We start from the raw sequence: 16,085 nt of genomic DNA on the forward strand, positions 1-16,085 counted from the left end.
GACAGAGACGAGACTAATGTGCAAATATTTTACATTAGCTGAGCTGCCATCTCGCCCCGGCATTCCATTTATCTTTGGGAAAGTTTTAATCAGCTTTCATGTTCAGGAGAAATGTGGCCCGTGTAAATGAGCTCCAGACTTGGATAACTGTTCTATTTCCAAACTCTTGTCAGCATCTCCTAAAATACATCAGCTAAACATTAACAAACCAGTGAGCTCTTACATGTGTAGGTTTAAACAGCTGATGATTTGTGCATGTGCTTAAAGGAGCCAGGCTGTAGGAGGGATTCTTCTTCTTTGTTTTATGATCAGTGTAAACATGCACTGTGGTTTCATGTGACTTTAATCACAATGGACCATGGGTCTGTTGCACAAAACTAGGATAAGGGATTAAGCCAGGATATCTTGGTTATCCTGGCTCAATTTATCCGTGATCCAGTTGCACAAAAGCGGGATAGGGGGCAGTAGGATATGTTATGGTATAAGTTCCTATGGAGATTTATTCTGTGGAGCTAGCCTGCTCCAGACCAGGCTAAGTTCCAGGATCTATTTAATCTCATCCCTTATCTCAGTCAGCAGTCACCACAAATGGAAACCAATAGTTATTCCACTGCCCACTACACATTGTTATCACATATAACTAGACCCACTGTCATTATTTAAATGTTTGTGATCATTAATTTCAATAATTTTGGAAAAATTATGATTTTAGATGATGTTGCTATCATTAGATAATTTACAGTTTCCCATAGACTATAGGGCTATATATAAAATGACGGAATATTAGGGCCACAGAGAAAGATTTTTTTTTTAAAAAATCACAGACTTCGAGAATAAAGTCATACATTTACGAGAATAAAGTCATAATATTGTAACCCGTTGTTTTAGAGGAGGAGAGTTGTTAAAATGAGGGCTCTGGAGCATTTCGTGGAATTGTACTTCAGTATAGGTTTCACAAACAAGGAGATACTTAATCTTTTGGCATATCAGCATCACATTGTCATAAGTATCAGGACTTTTAAAAGAATATGCAAAGAAATGCATCTTTTCCGCAGAAAGAACCAGTCTCATAAATGTATGACTTTTTCTTTCATCCTCAGTGTGGCCCAAATACTCTCTTGTATAAAATACACATCCCATATAAATATAAATGCACATCAAAGTGTAACATTATGTTCCTTTATTGAATAAGGACAAAGCAAAACAGGTAAACCATCAGCTCCTTTCAAAACTGAAGTCACATAGTGACTCGACAAGATGGAAAGCACAGAATGAAAGCATATTATACAACACAAGGATAAATACACATTCAAAGGTCTGTATAATACACTCCACATGTCTGCACACTGAAATAAATGCAGGACAAATCCATACACATCAAATGAACAGACAAATAAATGGATGCAGTAGCCTCCCTGCAAGCTTCAGTATACAGCACAAACATCATAAGAGGCCAAATCAATTTAAATTAAATTAATAAAACAAACAAACAAAAAACACACTGCAGGACATGTTTAACTGAAATGTAAAGCATGCATATCAACTAAAATAATTTAACACATATTGGTCCCTCACTCGCCATTGTCAGTAGCAGGAAGGAACACAACATTTTGGGCCTTCATATAGGCTATTGGCTCACTTGACTTTACGAGGATTGACCTTTTATTTTTTTATTTAAGATGTGTCATCTTCTTGGAGCTGGGGGAGGAACGGAGAATAATGATTAATACATTTGTGTTACAGTCAACATACAGTGAGCATTGAAGGCATAACTCACCTCCCGCTCAAGTTTTTTCTTTTTAAGGTCCAATTTTCTAATTGTTCTCTTTTATTATTATTTCGGACTCCAGTGCAAGGTTTTCCATCTTTTTCTTCTTATACTGCATATCTATATCTGCCAGTTGTATTTGGCGCCGGAGGTGGTTATTATTATTATTATTATTATTATTATTATTATTATTATTATTATTATTATCTCATCTATTTATCAAAGAGTTATACATTCTGATGGAGTTACATTTACACAGTTGCACTCATATCTGCAGTCCATTTCAATTAAAAATTCAACTGATTCATAATCAGAGTACAACTGCGTTTTGTAATTGTGTTGTTTCAGCGGAGCGTTGAGTGTGTAATTGTGCACTACTTACGCATTCAGGCGGTCAGCAATACTTTGCCACGCTTTTTCTCTTCGCTTTATCACTGTGGCGGTGTTGCCTTTCTTTTTAATTATGTCTTTTACCTCCTCATATGGCTCCATGAGGATTTCTGCCTCCGGCGGGGAAAAGTAAGCCGCTCTTCTTGCCATGGTGAATCAGTGAATCTGTGATCGGTGGCGGGGTCTATGTGAGAGAGCCGTGAGCGCACACTTATCCAGGATTGGTTTCACCTGGCTTGATGAATCTGCTCATCCTGGCTTGGTCTTTGTGCAACCAATTAAGCCTGGACGCTCTTGTTTTGGATTCATTGAGCTCAGCTCAGTCACTTATCCTGGATGTCTTAATCCTACTTTTGTGCAACGGGCCCCAGTTGTTCAATCCAGTTGCTCAAACCTTCAGTTTTTGTTGTTCAGAACATTTCAATAGGATTTGGATAACTTCGATCCAAAAAAAACAGGATTATCCTGATCCCAACAGGAAGTAGGATTTCAAGGTGGATTTCAGGAAAAAAAAAATGTAGTAAAACTTTGAAATTGGTCAAATAATGCATTTGTATCATTTAGTGTATAATACTTTTACTTATATTTTGCACTTGACTTGTTTAACCGTTACAGTGATAAAGTAGATAAAGTAGACATAGGCTACCAATTAAGCCTTTCAGTATAGTAAAGTTAAAAAAAAAACAGATTTTAATAACAAACAAAATTAATATATTAAATGTTTCTGTCATTCATCACTGTATATTAATTTCAAAGAAACAATCATCAAGGATGAACCTTTCGTTTCGTTTTCTTCCGCTTTCTCCATGAGGGTCGCGGGTGATGTTACCGCTTTATACCACCTTGGACTCCTAGGCGAGTCGCCAGCTCATCGCAGGGCCTTTACTGATGGCAGTCGCTGCCACAAAGGTGCCAACTGCACATCAGGAGCAATTTGGGGTTTAGTTGCTCAAGGATACTTCGGCATGTAGCTCAGTCCCGCTGCTGTCCCGTTGCTGGTTCGAGTCCCTGGCTCGAGTCCCTGGCTCGAACCAGCAACCTTCCGGTTAACTAGTCCTCAGCTCTACCCACTGAGCCACTGAGCTAACAATTGCATCCCTGACTACACGTCCAGTCAGTCCCTCATTCTGACAGAACGCCAGAGGTTGGTCTGGTTCTTCAACAGGCTCAGGTGCATCATAAACATCATCACAGAGAGGGACATTGCGCCCGGTAGCGATGTTGTGCAGGACAATACACGCAAGTATTATGTTGCATGCTCCCTGTGGCTCCACTCACAAGTAGTTAAGGCATGCAAAGCGTCTCTTCAGAACTCCAATTTAAACTCTCAATTGCACATCTTGTTTTGCAATTAGCAGTGTTGAAGCGTGGCTGCGCAGGTGTGGTTGCTGCAAGGAAATGAGTCATCAGCCATGGTAGGAGTCGATAGGGTCTGTCTCCTAATATGCCATCAGATCGATTGGTTTAGAGCACTGGTAATCCGGATTTGGTAATCTTGAAAACTGTATCTGGATCAAGGTGATCCAATCCAATGTTTCGCTGAAAAACCGGCATAAAAGTAGGCTAAGACAGATTACCTGATCCTGGATAGCCAAAAATGGGATTTCCAAATCCGGATAATTTTGATCCAGATTAAATGTCTTGAAACACTGGTCCTTTAAGGTTAATTCAATGTGTGTGTGTGTGTCTCTTTCTCAGGCTGATTAACTGGTGTGATGTAACTGCGTTTTGGCACGTTGTGATCCACTCCTTTTGCAACGACAGGATGGATCCCGCAGCTTGTGTGTGTGTGTGTGTGTGTGTGTGTGAAGGGGGAAACGCCCACAACCGAATACAGAGTTATCCCTCCCTTCTTTTGAGGCGAACATCCAATCCTCATCCACTTCTGAGGTTGTACAAGCAACTATTTAAAAAGCGCTCCACAACACAATCCCAGCTGACATTACATTACCACACACGGAGGACTGCGTTTTTGCACGTGCCAGGAACGTGCATTTTGCAGATGTGAACTCTGCTGCCCGTCGACTTTGCGGGAGACTCAATCATCAAACACCGCTTTTTACTCTCGGGAAAAAAGAAAACCCGATAGGTATCTACACAATGGCAATCCTGAATAAATTTACGACAGCATGTTGGAAGAATTTTCAAGGCGACCGGCCAAACAGGCAGCTGTTCTCCATTGTACGCGCCTTACACAAGTCAGCAGCCAGCGAGGCTTTGGGAATCTCCGCGGCAGGAGAAGAAACCATGGCCAAGAGACTGATCACGCCGGCGAATGTCGGCGAGAAAACCACAATCAAGACACTGAAGGAGATGCCTGGACCTAGCAACTTATCCAACATTATCGAGTTCTTCTGGAGAGACGGGTTCAGCAGAATTCACGAAATTCAGGTAACGAAGGCCTCCAACTTGAAAAAATGTCTTTGTTTCCAACTAGTGGCAAAGAGTCTGCCAAATTCGCCACCTATGCGTAAAATGGCACAGACCGTTGCGTAAAAGCGCACCAGGCGTTTGGCCGCAGGGTTAGGGTACCAGTGTCATTACCCTCCGATGGGTTGTGTTGCTGATCTCGTCTGGAGACTTGACAGAAATTTATGAGACATTATATCATCACACATCTTCATTTATTTCTTTAATGTGTGTGAATATTCTTTATTTCCAAGCCATTGTACTGATTTTTAAAAGTGGAGTACACACATACCTTGTATTTGATTGTACATGTTTTACATTAGCATTGGAGATATTTCTTAATTTAATCTGGAAATAATCTAAGTGATAAGATTGTAAAGTGTCCTATTAACACATTTTTGTGTGACTTGAGTTCTTGAGAAGTCAGGACAGAGGACAAGATCAGATCAAATGCAGATGACACATCAGCATTCTCCTCAACAGGGGTTTATTTGGTAACGGCTGTTTGAACAGCACCATTTTCCATTCAAATATAGATAATCCACTTTTACTTAACCAACACTATGTGTTTGGTTAAGGCATAAAAGCTGACCAGGTCTGTAGCAGCTCTTCAGAAGTAATGTCAGTGCTGACTTTAAACAAAACTCATTACGTCATAACAATGTTGTGTGATTTGCTGAAAACTTGTCTGTAACGCTGTGATCCTACTTAAGTGACAGTGCAGAAACAAGTGGCTGAGACAGAGACAGCATTCACCCTGTTACGAGACACTGTACCATGAAATTGATTTTGAAGGGGTTATTTAAGGTGAAAAAGTCACACTGTTGCCTCATAAGGTGAACATAGTCAAACAAGAAACGGGTACGAGAACTAATCTACTGATGTCCCTTCTGCCTCTATAGATGAAGCACAGGCAGATGTATGGCAAAATTTTCAAATCCCGTTTCGGGCCCCAGATGGTGGTGTCGGTTGCTGACCGTGATCTGGTGGCGGAAGTCCTCAGGGCCGAGGGTGTGGCCCCTCAGAGAGCCAACATGGAGTCCTGGAAGGAGTACAGAGACATGAGAGGCCGTTCCACCGGACTCATCTCAGCGTGAGTCCCCCTTTTTAATCTTTGAGTCTGGACAAGCATTATTGACTTGAGAGTTGACAGGGTTATCACTTCAGTTACCGTATGTTCAGATGGGCACAGCACAAAGCTTCTGTGGGATACATTTCCAGGGTCAGCACACGTCTTGTGTGCATGCTCTATACTCCTCGAAACGCTGCTCTTGTATCTATAAACTTCTGGCAGCAGTTCTTAACAGATTCACTGCTATGTCTGTGAATGTGTTAATACAAGACAGTTCACAAGAATGCCAGAGGTTCACCTTGTCTCCCATCTCCTGTTTTTTCCAGAGAGGGAGAGGAGTGGTTGAAGATGCGCAGCGTGCTCAGGCAGCTCATCATGCGCCCGCGTGACGTCGCGGTCTTCTCCGATGACGTGAACGAGGTGGTAGACGACCTGATAAAGAGAATTAGCATCCTACGCACCGAGCACTCTGATGGCGCGACTGTCTTCAATGTGAATGACCTCTTCTTCAAATACGCCATGGAAGGTTGGTAAACGCTGTCTGTGAAACAATTCAAAGTTTGCAGGATGGATTTTAAAAGAAGAGTGCAGATGTAGTAGAAATAGATAGGAGGGGGGGGAAGGAGGTCAGTGAGGCTGTCGGAGAGAATGAGATGCTGGCGAAGAAGTAATAGCAGAGAGAAAGTTGACAGGAATAAGGAAAGTACTTTTCAATCTTCTAAAATGTAGGCTTTCCACATGATGATGCTCATCACGTCCTGACAATTACCAACTGCTCAAGCTGCCACGGCGCTAATGCGCAAAAGTACATACTATTGATGTATCCAGTGATGGGACAGGAATCCTTTTCACTGCTTTCCGACTACACAGAAAAGTTACATTAAACTCCCTCTCCCTCTTCCTCTTCATCGTGTTCATCTTCACAGGTGTGGCGGCCATTTTGTATGAGTGCCGACTAGGCTGTTTGGAAAACCACATTCCCCAGGAAACCCAAGACTACATCAGTGCACTGCACCTCATGTTCAGCTCCTTCAAGACGACCATGTACGCCGGGGCGATCCCCAAGTGGCTCCGACCTGTCATCCCCAAACCATGGGAGGAGTTCTGTCTCTCCTGGGACGGCCTCTTCAAATTCAGTGAGTGGTCGAAAGATTATAAAGCTCACGGTACCCCAGTCCGTGGAACAAACTGCCCCCATACATCAGATCTGCCCCCTCTATTGAGTTGTACAGCTAAAGACCCACCTCTTTTCTTTGGCTTCTATCATACTTAACTTGTGATGGATAAATAAGCCTTCATAATAGCTGTGTTACTAGTTTTTATACTTCTTGAACAACATTGAAAACAATCAAACATTAACTAAAATTACCAACGGACTGGTTAGAAGTGACAGTTTTGAGGTTATGATGTCTATGTATTGTGCTGTAGGGCTATCTCTGGAATCTAACTTGCATACTAAAGCTCCTGTGCTAACACCAACATGCCCAGTTTTGGCCGCTAGATGAATTCCAAAATGAGCTAACTAGCTAATAGACCGTTTTCCTGTGATAGGATAATGTTATGCTGCTGTGCTCCAAATTTCAAGTCAACTGAGGAGATGATGGAAAGTACCCGTTAGCTAACGTTAGTATTCAACCACTTCCTAGCTTACATTTCCGTTTTAATTATATCTCAATTTCAGTTTACACCTTTAGGTTTAAATACATGTGTCCAGAATATATGTTTGATATTTCAGAACTAACATACGCCTTTCCCCTCATATCGTGTGACATGTATCAAACAGTAACGTTAGCTAGGAAGTGGCTGAATGCTAATGCTAGCTATCATGCTATAAAATATGTTGTTTAACCTTGAAATATGGCCAGATGTACTTCAGGATTTTAACCACCCATCGTATTTTCAGTTGCTGATCAACCAGAAAGCGGCGAAATTAGAACAACTTGTCAGACCTCCTACTTTTATAGGACTTGCAACCAGGAACACAGCAGTACAACATCCCTGATGTGAAGTCAGAGGATCAGGACGGCCCTGTGATTATAGTCTATGACCGCTACAGTTGGAAGCAGTTAGTGGTTACTCTTTTGATATGGTACCCCGTTTGTTTTTAGTATGAAATCAACAAGTGGCCGAGTTTTACATATTGTTGTTTCAGTGAACTGTCTTCCTACATTACCCTGAGTACTTCCATAACAAAAAGGGTCTCCCAGCAATTTAGTGCTGCACCTCCAAAAAGCTGGAGGCAAAGGAAAGATTAAAAAAATGTAAGTCTTGGCAGAGGACGATGATGTATTCTGACACCAAGGTCCAAAAACACTTGATGCTGTGGAGTCTTTGTTAAGTAATTGTAGTCTCCAAGCAGAAGCCGATATAACTAAAGCCAACATCAGGAGTTATCTTTTCAGACTTGACAAAGCTTCTCCAGAGCCAGAGAAGACGTTATACAAATATTTTCACAGGGTGAGGAGAAATGTAATGCCCCTGTAAGATTTCCATTTTCCAGGGACCACGACGGCTTTAAATCTTAATGAAGTTTATTCATCCTTTTTTGTCCTCATGTTAGACCTGTACTAGATCGTGTCCTTGTTGTAAACACATTGGATAATACTGTTTCTGTGGTGCTTTGTGATATACAAATAAGTAAAAGTTTAGGTCTGCAAACCTTTTTCAAAATGTTTTAGAAAAAATAGCCTGGCATTAATAGAAAGGAATGTGGATTTGCATGTAAATCTTCATTGCTGGACCATGGGGGCTGTGGCAGTGTGGGGTTCCTCTGTTATATAACTTGTTCTTTCCTCCCTTTCATTTCCTTCACTACCATCCCTCACCTCCCCACTCCCCCTCTTTCCTTTTCATCCCACCTTCTCCATCTTTGTCCGATCGCAGGCCGCATTCACGTTGATAAGAGGCTTGCGGAGATCAAGTCCCAGCTGGAGCGGGGACAGGAGGTGCAGGGAGGGCTGCTCACACACATGCTCATTACCAGGGAGATGAGCGTAGAGGAGATCTACGCCAACGTAACAGAGATGCTACTGGCGGGGGTCGACACGGTGTGTCTGTGTGTCTCTCTGTGTGTCTCTCTGTGTGTGTGTGTGTGTGTGTGTGTGTGTGTGTGTGTGTGTTTTATGCAGAAGCCTTAAAGGACATGTGCAGAGAGGGATTCGAGGAGTGTAGAGATGCAGTGAGTGTGGCTTTAGCCGGAGGTGGAGGGGTTGGGAGGTGCATGTGTGTGCCTCTGTCTTTGTGTGTGTGAGTCAGTGTTGAGTTTCAAGGGTTGGGTTTCTGGCGCCATATTTGTGCCTGTGTAGCTGTGCCAGCGTCAGGTCAGAGCAGTGAATCGGGGGGTTACTCGGTGTCCCACTGACAAACTTGTTCTCGCTCGGATTTAGTTTCTTGTCATTTGTCTCTGTCTGTTAGATTTACACAGGGGGGCTTTTGTCTTCTTTTTTTTTTCTCCTCTGCGAGACATCTGTGTTGTGTGTTCACGTGTTGCCACATCAGAACTTAATTAGATGGCACTGGCTTATGATTAAGGCTGTTGTTTTCATGTCAGTGAAGTATCATTTCTGGGAAAGTTTTATGCCTTTTTTTTAATTGGCAGAATGAAAATTACAGAAATGGGAAAACACTGGGAAGGAGTGAAGGTGTGACATCAGACAATTAAAGGTATATTTAATAAAACTTTGAGACCAAAAAGATCATGTTTTTTACCCATAAGAATGATTTTTTTCAACTCTGTCAGACTCATCTGGTACATATGTATGTGTATTTGCATCTGTGTGTGCACTCAGTGCACTGCCTAATTTGTTTGGGGTACTGTCAGATTAATGAGAATTGCGTCTGCAGAGTGTTTTGTTCTGAGCTGGGTGCTACAGGATGAAAGGGTGTGTGTGTTTTTGTTGAACTTGTTGCAACGGCCACGTCTCGACAGGGGGTGGACTTAGCTGAGCCATTACCTGACCCCTTGGTGCATTTGCCTTTACTCAGCACACACAAGAGCTGTCAAGACACGTTAGCCACAGCCAGAGTTATAGCACAGACTGGGCAGAGGTGAGACGAGGGGGAGAATAAAGGGGGTACGCTCGTGGAAGGGGGACGCTGTCGTGAAACAGCGAAGATTGGGGGGGGGGGGGGGGGGTGCGGGCGTTGGGAGTACGATGGTTGTTAGTAAAATGCAGAGAAGATGTGGGCCGATAGCGGGGAGAGGCCTAAGCCTTCAAGAGCTGTGTTTGGATGAGCTTGTGTCATATGATTCCTCCTTTGTCTGAGGTGTTGCCAGCATCTGTCCCAGCTGGGGTCAATTAGGTGAAAGTTGGTTAGATGGGAAGAGGGTGATGACAATGCAGGAGGAAGAGCAGGGGTAAGAGGGCTGGATGGAAAGAGACAGGATGCCAGGAAGAGAAGTGAGATGTGGGTGTGGGTACCTAAGCGTACGGTAAAAACAGGGTGTCAGTACGGGAAAGATGATTTTCATATCATTTTTTCTCATCCGCCCACATCATTGAAATTGAAATGTCAGTGACGTGCGAGTCAGAAGTGGGAAGAGTTGGGACAATTGAGAACAGGGAGATAACTGTAATGAGAGCGTGGGCTGGTTGCAGTAACGGAAAGAGGAAATGAAAATGATCAGGATGGCACAACATGTGTGGGAGAAGCTTGAGTAATGATATATATGGGAAATTTGAAAAATGGAGGGAGGGAGAAATGACCTAAAATTCCATTTGATTTCTGTGATTTAAAAAAATAATTAATTGGATTGTTTTTTATTCTGTGTATGCTAGTTACATCTGATGGAAACTGCACACTGCACTGCTCCCAAATGTGTGGCTCACCTCAGTGCTTTTTGGAATAAAGGGCCGGGAGTGCAGCTGGTCGAGTGGACTCGAGTGTTTGTCTGCTCAGCACGTGGAATTGGCCCCCTCTCCCTCAAAGCCCCTCACTGTTTCCTAACCCTTACGCAACATCACAGCCACTCTTGTATCAGCTAGTATTGCAGTCAAACCTGTTACAAAACAGATTTAATAGATGAGCTAATGGACAATAGTAGTATACTGGACATCATTTTTTTAAAATACCCTTTTCTGTTCTCCTAGACATCCTTCACTCTTTCGTGGGCCAGCTATCTGTTAGCGCAACACCCTCACATACAGCAGCAAATCTTTACAGAAGTGACGAAGACTCTGGGACCTGGAGCAGTGGCGACAGCCGATGACGTACCTCGTCTGCCTCTCATCAGAGGGTTGGTCAAAGAGACTCTGAGGTACAGGCTGCATGAATTTTTAAACTCTTCTATTGTTTTTTGAAGGTTTGCGTATTTGCTGTCCCTCGTCATGTTGGAAACAATTCGGCAACAGACTTTTAAAATTAGGGGTCACCTTTGTTGTACGTGTTCACATGAGTATTTATTAATTTGTTCATAATCCTTCTCAGTGTGTTGCTTCTCTTTGTCCAGTAATCTAATATGGAAACTTTGTAATGGTTTAATGTATAGTTCTGTTGAATAACAGTCTTTGTGCGCCCCTCCCTGGGAGCAGGCTTTTTCCAGTTCTCCCAGGCAACGGACGGATTACCCAGGATGACTTGGTGGTGGGCGGATACTTCATCCCCAAAGGGGTAAGACTGATGAAGACATAATAGATGCGAGCCTTCCAGTGTGTGCATGTGCTTAAGAGAAAGCATGACCATTAGCGTTAGCCAAAAATAATTACAGTGGAGCAAGATGTAACGTGATCCTGCATTACTCATCTCTCGTACAGATGCATGACACAAATGGTCCAGCTGTTTTCATGACCCAGCTCACATTTTTTTTTTCTGTTTATTCCCTCTGTTAGACTCAGTTGGCCCTGTGTCACTACTCCACATCTTTGGAGGAAGAGAACTTCCCTGATGCTTTAGACTTCCAACCGGAGCGCTGGATAAGGAAACATACCACAGATCGTGTCGACAACTTTGGCTCACTTCCCTTTGGCTACGGCATCAGAAGCTGCATTGGAAAGAGAATAGCAGAGTTAGAGATGCATCTCCTTCTCACAAGGGTAGGCTACAGGAACATTTAAAAGTTGTCTTCAAACAAAGCATTGTGGGTAGTGTAGGTGCCACGTTTCAAAAAGAAAGAAGAATGTATGGATTAAAAAAGGCTATGTGCGGTTCTGGTTTGATTTTGATCGTTTGGTTTTTAAACTGTCCTTGTTGAGTCCAACATTGTTAAAGGAGTTTCGAAACTCGATCTGTAGACTGCTTTTCAAAATGTGTTGCCTATCTGAGTGTAATGCTGGACCAGTAGACTGCTTTTCAAAACCTGGCAGCTATATTATCCACAATGCAAATTGCATGCAGCTTTCTCTGGAGCCACAAATAAAATATGGTGGAGTTACCTTTCAAGTTTGTATTTTTAATGCTTTGGAGACAAACTTGGCAAACCTAAAGTAGGCTATCATTACAATTGTTGTCATCATCTCTCAAAATCAATTTGTATTATGTATGTATTTCACCAGAATAGGTTCCATTGAGATTAAAACTCCTGTGTTCAAGGGAGTGCTGGTTGCAGCACAAGATAAAAATTAGTCATAAGTGTCTTATATTCTAGTCTGAGGGTGTAGAGTACCTAAGAGCCATTGTGTGTAAAGTGCAAAAACATGGGACTCACTTTCTCCTTCTCCTAAATCACATAGCTCACAGTCACTGAATATTTCTGAATGTCCCAACCCATGAGGAAGCACCAGTTCCCAGATGTGCCCCATGAGATCTTTAGTTTATATGTTGTACTTGCTGTAAACATGAGTCCAACAATCTGATTGACCTCTCTGTGGTTTTGCTCCACAGCTCATTCAAAAGTTCCACATCGGCATGTCTCCTCTCACTGATGATGTCAAGGCCAAAACCCACGGCCTGCTCTGCCCTGCTGCCCCCATCCACCTGCAGTTCATCGACAGGGAAACTTAGACACTGACTCCTCTCCACAAGGACCACTGTACTGTATGTGTCTAAAGCGCTGATTCATTATCGTTTTTTCTTTTATTTTTTAGAAATACACTGCTTTTAGAACACCTGTGACTGTTAGACTGTTGATATTAAGCTGATGCTGAAGTTTTACTCAGGCAAGAAATGTGTCTCACCTTCTCCCGTTAGTAAGGAGGACACAAAAATAGTACTGGGTTGATAATGTAAAGATCAAGGCTGTCTTTGTATGTCTTTATCGTTTGTACTTAGTGAAAACCACTACAGTCTGGACTGGTACTCCTGACATCTATTCATAACAGTAAGTGGAATGGAACTATAATCTTTGTACTCAAAATGTATTATTTTCATATTATGTGCATGCATGTATGTAATGATGTGTGTGTGCACACACATTAATACATAATCAAACTGTTTCCTCCCTATGTTTGCGAGAGTAAGTCACTAAGAATGTTGAGGGGCAACTATGAATGTATTGAAAATGAGCTGTTTTTAAGAGGTCCAGTATGTATATAATGAGCTTTATTTTAAGACTGTGTTGCAAACCAAAATTTAGTGGCATCACAATGTTTTTATTCCGACCGAGGAAGAACATTTAAACATTATGTAACTATTTTTTTTTTTTTACATAAATCACAGCCTCCAAATCATTTCAATGGCACAGTGTCTTGTAACAGGGTTAGTGGTTTCTCTGTCACAGCCACTCTGCCCCCCATCACTTGTTTGTGCACTTCAGTGAGAGAGTAGGATCACAGCGTTTCATGTTTTACTTCAAGATACAATGTCTTGAAGTACAAATAACATTGAGAATGTGTAATGAGTTTTGGTCAGCACCTACATTATGTCTGTGTAAGTACAATCCTAGGCCAAATCACACAAAATGCCAATTTCTCTGTAATGTTGCTTGAACCACTGAAGCGACATTCCATGTTTTAATTCATGTATTATATACCCCTGGAACTGTTCAATAATATTTTAAAATGTAAACATGTAATTCTATGAACAAAAGCTTTTTGAAAAATATGAAGCCGAACACCCTTTGCATTTTTTTTTATGTTTTACGCACGATATATTTGGATCCAAAAAATGTCTTGAGTGTTTGGATTATATGCTGTTTGTGTGGAGTATTGTCAGGACATTGGTTACATTATGATTTTATTGAGATAGATAACGTATGTAACGGAACAGTTTGTGAAAGGGGGAAGAGACAAGTTGTTGGACTGTGTCATAATGAAGAATCACACTGGTTTCCTTAGAGGAAAATGGAAACATTTTATATCTTTGTATTTATCTTGTAGGAACACCAGCCCTTATGTCTCCATCACGAGGCTCTGCTTCCCTGTCCTCTGACTGCTCACCTCTCAACCACAAGACAAGATTAACTTAACAAACAAAGCCTATCTGTTTGACTGAATATTCGCTTCTTCTCCCCCCTCACAAAGAAGATGAACCCCTTCTTCCTCAGGCCAAACGATGTCCAGCACGAATCCTCTTCTCTCTATAGAGTAGGACGATGTGTTGCTCTCTTGCTATAAACAGATCACCGGAGACCTTCTCTTACTAATTTAACGACTAAGCACAAGAGAGTCCTCTCTCTCTTCACATCAGATGACAGGAAGCAGGAAGTGGGGGGAGATGTTGGTTGGGGTAAAGATGACCCAGTCCCCCCCCCCCCCTTTGCTGCATTCCCTATACTCATCCACATTTCAGTATGTTCTGAAAAACAATTAACTACAATTTCATCTTCGTAATTTTATCAGATTTCCAAATAGCCTAAGAAGGCCACACAATAGATCTTTCCCATGTTATTGTCAAGCCCATCCTGACTTCGGTCATGACTTCGGTCACTTCTTTCTGTCACTACACTTCTCTCCTCTCTGCTTCTCCTTCTCTCTTCTCTTCTTTGATTTTTATTCTTATTTTTATTTTTAAAGTAATCTTTACTTTTATTTTTGCAACAAGCTCTAAGAAAGCGAATTGAATAACTACTTTAAGTGCTTTACTTTTATCCAAGTCTTTAATAGAACAAATTCTTTTCTTTCTTTGATTTTTGATTTGATTTTGATATATTGTTAAAGTAACACCACCTGATCCAGAAGAAGTTGAATTGGTGAAAGGATCAGAACTTGAGAACCACCTTGAAACATCAAGAAAAAGTCTTTTTCAAGACTGTGATCATCTGATGAAGAACGTTGCAGTCCAACGTCTGCCTCAGAAGCCGTGCAAGGAGTCTCCAACAAAAGAGACTTTGTGTGCTCCCAGCCGAGATCGACTCCGCCCCCAGCGCTCCCAAGGCAGGAAACCCGCTGGGCCTCCAGACCAAGAGTTCCTCAACAGAGTACCGGCCTTCCCTCTGGCTATCGGACTGACGTGCCGTGCCGTGATCCAACCCAGAACTCTCAAAGAGACCAAGCTTCAGAGCCTCCTGACGCCCAGACAAAACGGGCTGAACGTCTTCATACAGCTGGATCCACATACGTGAGAATGAGTGGTGTCAAGGATCTGACTTCTGTCTAAAGTTCTGACTTCTATCTTATGAACTTAGGAGAATTGAGATTAGGGTCTCGTTAGTATTAAAAATTACTCCCGTAATATTTAATATACATAAACCCAACCCTTTAATTTTACCATCTGCTGACGGTCACATAACTTTATTACTTTGCTGATTACATTCTTTACCTTTTCTGTTATCTGGTGTTCGTCTAAAATTGTCAGTTCATTTATGTTACCCCTAATTATTTAGTCAATAAACATATATAATCTTTTGTCTTTGTCTGGAACTTAATTTTAATGTGGAGAACCGATGGATACGTGCAAAGAAGTCACTGCTTCAGAATATTGAGATTGAATAAATTGATTTGAAATTGATACTCTTACCGTCCAAGTCAAACTTGTACAGTTAGATGTTTGGAATAGTTCCCTCTGGCCTATTCCAGTAAATCAAACAACGGAGGTGGTGCCCCATCTACGAGTATAAAATTAATCGCCAGTGATTAAAGACCTTGATTATCAAGCAGTGATAGTCCCCTACATTTATATCTATGGTGCCATCCATGTGAGGCCCGTATACTTCTCCTACACATATCTTTTTGCGCCCTGTGTGAGGCCACCCCAAAATCACGGTTCTCTGCATTAAATTAACTACAAGACAAACATTGGTTGTAATAATCAAAATCCAAGCTGTTTAAATATCATCTGAATGTCCACCAAGTGAATTGTGTGACACTTAACTTTATATTATATTCTTGACTGCACACACCTTAAATTGTGCATGAACATAAAATTTCGCTGAGCTTTAAGCGTTGCTTAAGATACAATGAATGTGTACAAATGCTGCATTATAACAAGATTTATGAGCGATAAGAGAGCTTTCCAGCATCACTTATGTTGAAAGTAATGTACCCAGATTCTGCGTTGTAATCAGATCTGTGAGTTGAAAGGCCGTTTAGAGCCACCGCGCGTTATTCTTTTGTCCGGCTGCTGCGTGTTCCA

The 16,085-nt window shown here is 41.8% G+C and overlaps 1 protein-coding gene and 1 long non-coding RNA gene across 4 annotated transcripts; one reads left to right on the plus strand and one right to left on the minus strand.

The window, feature by feature from the left end:
• Positions 1-1,165: 1,165 nt before the first annotated feature.
• Positions 1,166-2,864, minus strand: LOC115580026 (uncharacterized). Its single transcript, XR_003983794.1, has 2 exons — positions 2,151-2,864; positions 1,166-1,698 (listed from the first exon to the last, which is right to left on the minus strand). It is a non-coding gene; the product is annotated as an uncharacterized LOC115580026 (long non-coding RNA).
• Positions 2,865-3,977: 1,113 nt separating this feature from the next.
• cyp27c1 (cytochrome P450, family 27, subfamily C, polypeptide 1) lies at positions 3,978-14,489 on the plus strand. Of its 3 annotated transcripts, XR_003983945.1 has the most exons (11): positions 4,259-4,549; positions 5,470-5,660; positions 5,966-6,165; positions 6,566-6,775; positions 8,523-8,686; positions 10,730-10,896; positions 11,171-11,249; positions 11,468-11,671; positions 12,459-12,611; positions 12,846-12,894; positions 13,892-14,489. XR_003983945.1 is itself a non-coding variant. In XM_030415540.1 (9 exons), exons 1-9 carry the CDS (start codon positions 4,259-4,261, stop codon positions 12,576-12,578), a joined length of 1,626 nt encoding a protein of 541 aa, XP_030271400.1. In that variant the 3' UTR covers positions 12,579-13,626. The 3 variants fall into 3 exon arrangements, 1 of the variants encoding a protein (XP_030271400.1); XR_003983944.1 differs by having other exon boundaries at positions 3,978-4,549; positions 12,459-12,894; XM_030415540.1 differs by lacking the exon at positions 13,892-14,489 and having other exon boundaries at positions 12,459-13,626.
• Positions 14,490-16,085: the final 1,596 nt, after the last annotated feature.

Source organism: Sparus aurata, chromosome 4, assembly GCF_900880675.1.
Source record: "Sparus aurata chromosome 4, fSpaAur1.1, whole genome shotgun sequence".
Lineage (NCBI taxonomy): Eukaryota > Metazoa > Chordata > Actinopteri > Spariformes > Sparidae > Sparus > Sparus aurata.